The sequence below is a fragment of the Gossypium arboreum genome, chromosome 11 (assembly GCF_025698485.1).
Source record: "Gossypium arboreum isolate Shixiya-1 chromosome 11, ASM2569848v2, whole genome shotgun sequence".
NCBI classification, from domain to species: domain Eukaryota; kingdom Viridiplantae; phylum Streptophyta; class Magnoliopsida; order Malvales; family Malvaceae; genus Gossypium; species Gossypium arboreum.
Genome location: NC_069080.1, coordinates 2,512,830 through 2,521,114, shown reverse-complemented (window position 1 = coordinate 2,521,114; position 8,285 = coordinate 2,512,830). Strand labels below are relative to the sequence as shown.

At 28.5% G+C, this 8,285-nt stretch overlaps 1 protein-coding gene across 1 annotated transcript; it reads left to right on the top strand.

Moving 5' to 3' along the window:
- The first annotated feature begins 3,682 nt into the window (after positions 1-3,682).
- LOC108461452 (BOI-related E3 ubiquitin-protein ligase 1-like) lies at positions 3,683-5,627 on the top strand. Its single transcript, XM_017761300.2, has 3 exons — positions 3,683-4,145; positions 4,239-4,665; positions 4,767-5,627. The coding sequence occupies exons 1-3, from the start codon at positions 4,099-4,101 to the stop codon at positions 5,319-5,321; spliced, it is 1,029 nt and encodes a 342-aa protein (XP_017616789.1). The 5' UTR covers positions 3,683-4,098; the 3' UTR covers positions 5,322-5,627.
- Positions 5,628-8,285: the final 2,658 nt, after the last annotated feature.

Below are 8,285 nucleotides of genomic sequence, written 5' to 3'. Positions count from 1 at the left end.
CATTTTAAGCTCGCCCATATTATTTTTTAAAAGATTTAAAAATAAATATTTATATTATTTTGAATTTAATATTTAATAATTTTATATATTAAAATTTTATATATAGTCACTTTAACAATTTTAATTTTTACATCATAGTAGTAGTATTATATACTACTATATATTAATTTTTATGTGATATAAATTACATAATATATAAAAAATTTATATAACATAAAACATTATTAATTTAAAAATGGGTTAAGCTAAGCTTGGGCCTTAAATGTTTAAGCCTAAATCCGATCTATATTTTAAACATACCTAATTTTTTTATTTAAATTCATTTTTCTAATCTAATATTTTTATCGAAACATTCTCAAATCTTAAACTATTGTTAGAAGTTGGACAGATAACCCCATCATCTAACAAGCCTAATTCCAACACATCCCTCATCCCTTTTTGGTGGGTTTTAAAAACTGGGTTTTGCTTAGAAATTAAATTTATTGATTATTTATATTCTAATGATCATGTTGATCATCAATCACTAACCTCTCTCCATCCTTTATTTTGTTTGAAAGAAAGTTCATCAACCAATTAAAGAATGGCAAAATCTATGAGGTAATAGTTGAGTGATCCAATTAAGCTTGAATTAGGTGCCAATTCATGACTAGATTGGCGACAACTAACAAATGTACATCACTAATTATCCTCCATTTCCTCTCATTTGTTAGATCATAAAATACCCATGAACAATTTCTACAAAAAAATAAAAAAAAAACCCCATGAACAATAAGATAATATATTATATTGTAATTATTGTTATTGACTATAGATTAATGGCACTTATATTATTCCTTTCTTTTCATCTTCCAACAAAACAAAAAAAAAATGAAAAAAGAGCAATTATTTTGTGTTAAATTGATAGTATGAGAAAAATGCCTTTTGCTTTTGGTGATGCCATTAGGTTTTTAGCACTTATGAAAGCAAGCTTAGAGGAGTTGTTCATTGCATACATATACACGGAAAGTGATAAATAATAAATTAATTAATTAAATGAAAAATAAAAATAAAATAGTTTCCTTAAAAAAGAATGTGGGTTGGAATTGGGGAAGGTTGGCAATGATTTTGGTGTGAAGAAAGCCATGAGTAGTGGGTAGAGAATACTTATATCTACTCACAATTCCTTCTCAACTCATAAATAGGAGGATTATGCATTCCAGCACACTCGAATTCACGTCCTCTTATATTTGAGCTAATACTCATGTTAATTGAGTTAAGACTCAATTGACTATATTTTCACATTTTAAAATTATGTTTTAAATATTTAATTATATTATATGACTATGTATCATTATATGAATATATTTTTAAAAATTTAATATAAATTTTAATTTTATTGACATTATTATTGTTACAATAATTTAAAAGAAGTGATTTTAAATAAACAAGCAATATAATTTAGATATTACATAAAAATCTTAAATATAATTAATAATTTAGATTTTATTTCATGTCATTGTAAGATTGATCACTTGATCAAAGCTATAATTGATGCTTTGATAGTTGAGATAAATTTTAAAAAATGCGAAATAAACATTATTTTAAGACTTTAAAGGAACTTTCTCTTTTCAAACTCGAATAATTCATAATATCATTTACTTTAAGAAATAATATTATAATATTAATATACATACTCTTAGATGCGATTTAAAATTGGGTTCAAATAATTTATCAATGAAAATCTTCACTATTTCTCTAATTCTTGACAGAATCGAAAGATACAACCCACACATAACTCTGAATAAGTTGCACTTTAAAAATATCATTTGAAAGAGAGGGTGCATCCTCCTGTATTAAGAACAACGCTCATGCCAATCGAGTTAAGATTCAATCAATAATAATAGTCTTAATCATGATGGTTTTTTAATTAAAAAAAAAAGAAATTGAAGAAATCGATTAATGAAGTTTCCACGTTGGTCACTTTGTTATTTGTAATTAACTACTTTTTATCTTGATTCGCATGAAAAAAAAAAAAAAAAAATTACTATTAGCAGATTCTTCTTGAAGAACGAACATTAAAAAAGAAAGAAAGAAAAACAGTAGAATTGATTTTGATCCCAAAACGTGTTGACTCACCATTGTTTTAGTTGTTTGTAAAATGAGTCGACAGCATTTTTAACATTGTTTTTATCAGTCAAATTATACATTAATCTAGAACATTATGATTAACTCCAATTTCAAATGCTTTGATTAACTTAATTAATTGCTGTCCACATTATGATAACCTCAATTTTTGGTAGTGATTATCGATGGTTCTACATAAAAACTTTTAAAATTTTCTACCTACTACAAATTGAATTTTCTTTTAATAATAAATAAAACAATTTAAGATGGGAAGATATTGCAAATGTTAAAATTCAAATATCAAATTTATTAATTGTTATATTTTAATTTGATTTTCATGCAAAACATTGGTTTGGTTTGGTAGAAATCAACTTCAATTTTCTCCTCAAATATATATTAAACCAAAATTCACATACGTAATTCTGTTGGTTGCATGTAAATTGTAAAGCAAACATAAAAGTTTTTCATATAATGTAAAAGCAAATTACCAAGTAAAAACGACAGAATTGATGCCGTTTTCATTCATTTCCAAGTATGAATAAATTTAAAAAAAAAAATGGAAGGGAAAAGGAAATGCCGTGTTCGAGAGAAGGAGAAGAAAACAATGAGAGTGATGAAAGTGAGTGAATGGAAGAAGCAACTGCCGTGCTGCTTTGTAATTACTCTTTATATTTATGATTAAATAAAAGGAATAATGCAATATTTAGTCTTCGAATTTGGTAATTATCTAATTTAGTCCCTTTTTTTTATCTTGATAATTTTTTGATTTTGGTTTTTATGATGACATGACATTTTGAGATTGCGACACAATATCGTAGTGTCATGTTATCACAATAACCAAAATTGAAAAAAATTGACAAGCTTCAAGATTAATGTGGAGCAAAAAAAATTTCAGAGACTAAATTAAAAAATTTGTTAAGTTCAAAGGCTAAATTTTGTTTTATAATTAAAAAAACGTCGTGGTTTTGGAAACCAGACCAATGCTCATACCTTTTAGGCCATCATTTCTTGATTTGACTAGTTTTAATTAAATAAATTATTAGAAAATATATAAAATTATACTTTTTTTAAAAACATAAAACACAATTTAACTTAATTGATTTACATCAATTCACGGGTCATTAGTTCTCTCTTTTACTTTGGACTTACGATGGATTCTCGATATAGTTTCAAAAAGTGTGCAAAATGCTAATATGGGTAAGAATGGGGCATAATTATAAAAAGCTGAAATATATCTCCATACTCTTCACAAATTTAAAATTTAATTCTTATATTTTTAATTTTAATAATTTAGTCCTTTATTTTTCAAAATTTAAAATTTAGGTCTAATTGCTAATATTGTTAATTTTTTACTAAATTGGCTGGCGAGACATTTTGAAAAAAAAAAACTCACTTAATAGCATTGCAACTAAAAATTCTAGGTTGTAATAAACTTAATTTAATAAAATAATTTTAATAGTATTAATGGTTGGACCTAAATTTTGACATATAAAAAATACAGGGATTAAGTTGCGAAAAATAATAATAAACTTAAAAAAAAAAAAGAAATGGTGAAATTAGAAAATAAATTCTATTTAATAGTAAATAATTGAAAATTTAAAAAGAGAGAGAGTCCTCGTGAAGAAAAGCCAAGCCACCCACGCGAAGAACAAAGAGGAAGCAAAGGTTAAGGCACCCCCCCTCAATAAAACAAACAAACAAAAGAAAGAAAGAGCAGAATAAGGCGTCTCTCTCTTGGACTGATTCTTTCCCATCGCATCTCTTTTTCTCTCTTTTCCCCTTCTGCTACCTATATATGGAAATCAACGTCCTAACATGCCCATGCCATGGGGCAAAAAAAGTAGGTCAAAAACCATCTCCACCAACAAAAATGAAGCCATGAGAGAATTTTGGGTGATTTTGGGTTATCTTTCACCTACTTGTTCTTTCAGTTTATTTATCCCTTCCTTCTTTTGATTGAATCCTAATCTTCTCCTAAGTTTGGTATCTGCTACAATGGCCGTTCAAGCTCAATACCCTTCTAATGTTCTTCTTTTAAACAGGTTCGTCTTGGCCTCTCCCTAGTTCTCTGTTTCTTTCTTTGCTTGCTTATTATTTCCGGTCTAATTTTGTTTTGGGGGGTTATGTATTTGCAGAAATGGACAAGAGGGGAATGAGTTTCCATTGCAGCAACAAGCAGGAGGAGTTTTTCTCGATCAATCCCATTCTCATATGTTGTTCAACAATAATAATAATAATCCACGCAAAAGAGGAAGAGAAGTTGCAGGGGCGGCAATAACAGCGCCGATCAATTCATATTCCATGCAGACTCAACCGCCTCAGCTGATCGAGCTTTCTCAACTCCACCATCCAAATGTAGTCTCCACCGGCCTCCGCTTATCTTTTGGCGATCAACAACAAAAGTTACAGCAACATCAAAATCAGAACCAAAATCAAAGCTATCGGCAACAACAACAGCAGCAACAAAATCTTGTTTCAAATTCCTCTGTTTTTGCATCCGATGATCTGGTCACTCAAATCAAACGCCAGAGAGACGAATTAGACCATTTTCTTCAAGCCCAGGTACTGGGTTTTCTCTTTTTTTAAATCGGGTTTGGTAAATTTTTTTAGTTTTGGGGAAAATGTTGATGTTTATTTGGGTTGTTTTTTGTTATTTACTGAAGGGCGAGGAATTACGACGTACTTTAGCGGAGAAAAGGCATAGGCATTACCGTGCGCTACTAGAGGCAGCGGAGGAATCGGTAGCGAGGAGGTTTAGAGAAAAAGAAGCGGAAGTGGAGAAAGCAAAGCGCCGGAACGTGGAGTTAGAGGCACGTGCGGTGCAACTTGGCGCGGAGGTACAGGTTTGGCAGGCGAAAGCCAAGGCACAAGAGGTGACGGCGGCTTCGTTACAAGCGCAGCTCCAACAGGCCATAATGAACGGAGGAGCTGGTTTGACGCAGGAAGATAGCAGGAGAGGTGGGGAAGAATGGCGGAAGTGCGCCGGCGGGGAATCAGAGGCGCAGGCGGAGGACGCCGAGTCAGCTTACGTGGATCCGGAACGTGTCGTATCAGCTGCTTCTGGCCCATGTTGCAAAGCGTGTAGGACACGTGCCGCGGCGGTGGTGCTGCTGCCTTGTCGGCATCTTTGCTTGTGTACGGAGTGTGACCGAGTGGCTCAAGCTTGCCCGCTTTGCCTCACCTTCAGGAATTCTAGCGTCGAGGTTTTTCTTTCTTGAAAATTAAACAAAAAAAAAAAGAAAAAGAAAATCTTAAAAAAGGTTGAAAAAATTAAAAAAATTAACCTTTTAAGTAAAATAATAAAATTTACGTTTCACTCTTTTTATTTTTGGTCTAATATTATGGTTGTTCACTTAAGGGCCGAAGATTTTACCTTTTTATTTTTTATTTTTTATTTTTTACTCGGTTCCCCCTCTTGGAGGTAATGTACATGGCCACTTTGGCAGTGGCATAGTTTTTTTTTCCTTGCCCTTTATTTTATATTTAGATTTTAATTAATAAATAAAATTCTTTTATTTATTTTACATTTGCATGGTAAATAATTATTCAATTGCCCCTCTCCAATGTGAGATAAATTGCAAAAATGCGATAGGTATATTAAAAATTAAGTTTTCGTGATTAATTAAAATAATCAATTAACTTTTTATTAATATTTTCATCATTTTCATTGATCTTGACTATTAAATAAATTGATTGACCAATTAAATATTGACACATGATAATTTCTAATTTAATATAATTTTTTATAAAATAATTAAAATTGTAAAAAATTATAAAAATAAGAAAATTATCAAATATTAATACATATTAAAAAAACATAAAATTGATATCAACTTATAAAAATTATAAATTATAAAAATTTAGTAAAATTATAGTTTTTCTATAAAAGAAATAATGCATATTTAAAATTTTATAAAAATACTAAAATTCTATAAAATAATAAACAATAAAAGTTAATAAAATTTATTAAAATCATTAAAATTTATATAAACTTATAAAAATATAAAAAAAATCATAAAAACTTTGAACTGAACTGGATTAGATCAATCAATTGGACTAATTAGATTGAAATTGACAAGGGTACCAGTTCGAAGAAAGTCATTAGACCGGTTGACTTGGGAACCAGATGGTTGAACCGAATTTTTTATTTTGATCTTTTATTTAATTGAACTGGATGGATCAATCGGGCTAACAAATCAATGGCTTGACTAGTTCAACCATCGATCTGATTCTAAAAACTTTGGTCAATATATTTCATTACATATGCTAATAGTTGTATAATGAAATTTTGGTTTGATAAAAAATATTAAAAAATAAAAAATCAGTTTAACTGCCTGGTTCCTAGGTTAACCGGTCTAATGATTTTTCCTAGATCGATACCTTCGCTGGTTTCGAGCTAACAGATCCAGTTCAAATTTTTTATGTTTTTTTCTAACTTTTACAAGTTTATATCAATTTGAATAAAATATTAATAAATTTTATTGTTTTTTAAGAATACTAATACGATTTTTCAATTTTATATTTTTTATAATTTATTAGATTTATTATATTTTGATAATTTTATTAAGTTTATATGAATTTTCATATTTTTAATATTTAATATTTTTATATATTTATAATTTTTCTGATTTTAATCATTTTTATGGTAAGAATATTAGATTAAACTAGAATTGTCATGTGTCACAATTTGATTGGTCTATCAATTTATTTTAAAGGTCAATGTGGTCAATGTCGAAAACCGTTAACGAAGGAGCTTAATTAATTATTTTCATTAATGACAATGACTTAATTGATGCAATTCTAATAAAGACACTTAATTGATTTTTTTTTTTTTTGCATTTTCTTTTAAGGGTTTTTAAACATATAAGCCTAAAAGAAGATATCTTAAGCTCATTACATATGATGGAGTGATATGTAATATATATATATATATGGAAAATGATAAATTTAGTCTCTAAAGTTTATTTATTTGGTCACTTTAATATTAATTTTCGGATTAATTTAGCTTTCAACATTTAACATTTAGTGGAATTATTTTTTAGATGAATAAGTTAATTGAATGGTGAGATTTTTAAGGAATTGACGTGACAACTTGCATTGCAAACTCTTTATATTTAATAAAAATTTAAAAATGAAAATATTAAAAAAGTAACAAATTTATAAAAGTTCATTTTAAAAAAATACTATATATATCAACAATGAAATACACATAAACTGTCATGTAGGATACCATATTAGTGCTATTAAAATTTAAAGAATTGAGTAAACTTTTTCGCCTAAGACAAAACAATTTGACTAATTTTTGAAGATCGAGGACTAAAGTGATCTAAAAAGTAAAGAGGTAGGACTAAAATAAAAATAAGTAAATATTAGAGTACATAAAAATAACAATTTATCGAGTTTAGATTTTTACTCATATAGTTTGTTTAGAGTTGGAGAAAAGGGAAACATGGTATTGAAAACTTCATGGATTGGTATACCATATGTATGATATATAATCTGTTGAAAGAGTTAGTGAAAGAAGAAATAAATACCCCAAACTTTTATCTTCGAGTTTTATTTCCTGTTTATGCCGAGTTTACAAAATGGGAGTATCTTTAACACTAAGAAAATCTCGACATTCACTTTTGGTAAGCCTTTATGTTCATTATAGCATATAAGAGTTGAATTGGCAACTTGGGCACCACTTCTTTGGGGCACCACTTTGTTGGTTTGAATATAAAAAGGGTGCTTTGTTATAGATTAGATCACAATTCACACTTCAAATTATTCTGCAACCTTTTAACAGTTCCTTAAGCTTATACTTTAAGCTGGAATCTAATAATCATCACATGCCCATCACGTTGCATTGTCCTTCCCACTTCCCTCGATTATCATGGATTGTTTCTACTTTGGTTCATGAAACTGGTTCATATTTTACTTTTCATCACACATGTTTATCACCATAAAAATGATGCGAATAAAAATTATATTTGTTACCCTTATTTTAGTGAGATTTTGTATCGATTAAAGCTATAATTAGCTCTCATATAGGTCAAGCTTGTAAATGGCAAACTAAAACAAATATGGGTAAATTAAATCTAGGGTCATTAAACTATTAGTAACTTTATATTTTGGTCACTCAACTTCACAAAGTTATAAAATGATCACGAAATTATTTAAAAGTTTTCATTAAGTCATCG

Coding starts and splice junctions, on each gene's coding strand:
- LOC108461452 (XM_017761300.2), top strand. CDS start 4,099: ATGGCCGTTCAAGCTCAATACCCTTCTAATGTTCTTCTTTTAAACAG. Junction 4,146..4,238: donor AATGTTCTTCTTTTAAACAG/GTTCGTCTTGGC, acceptor ATGTATTTGCAG/AAATGGACAAGAGGGGAATG. Junction 4,666..4,766: donor ACCATTTTCTTCAAGCCCAG/GTACTGGGTTTT, acceptor TATTTACTGAAG/GGCGAGGAATTACGACGTAC.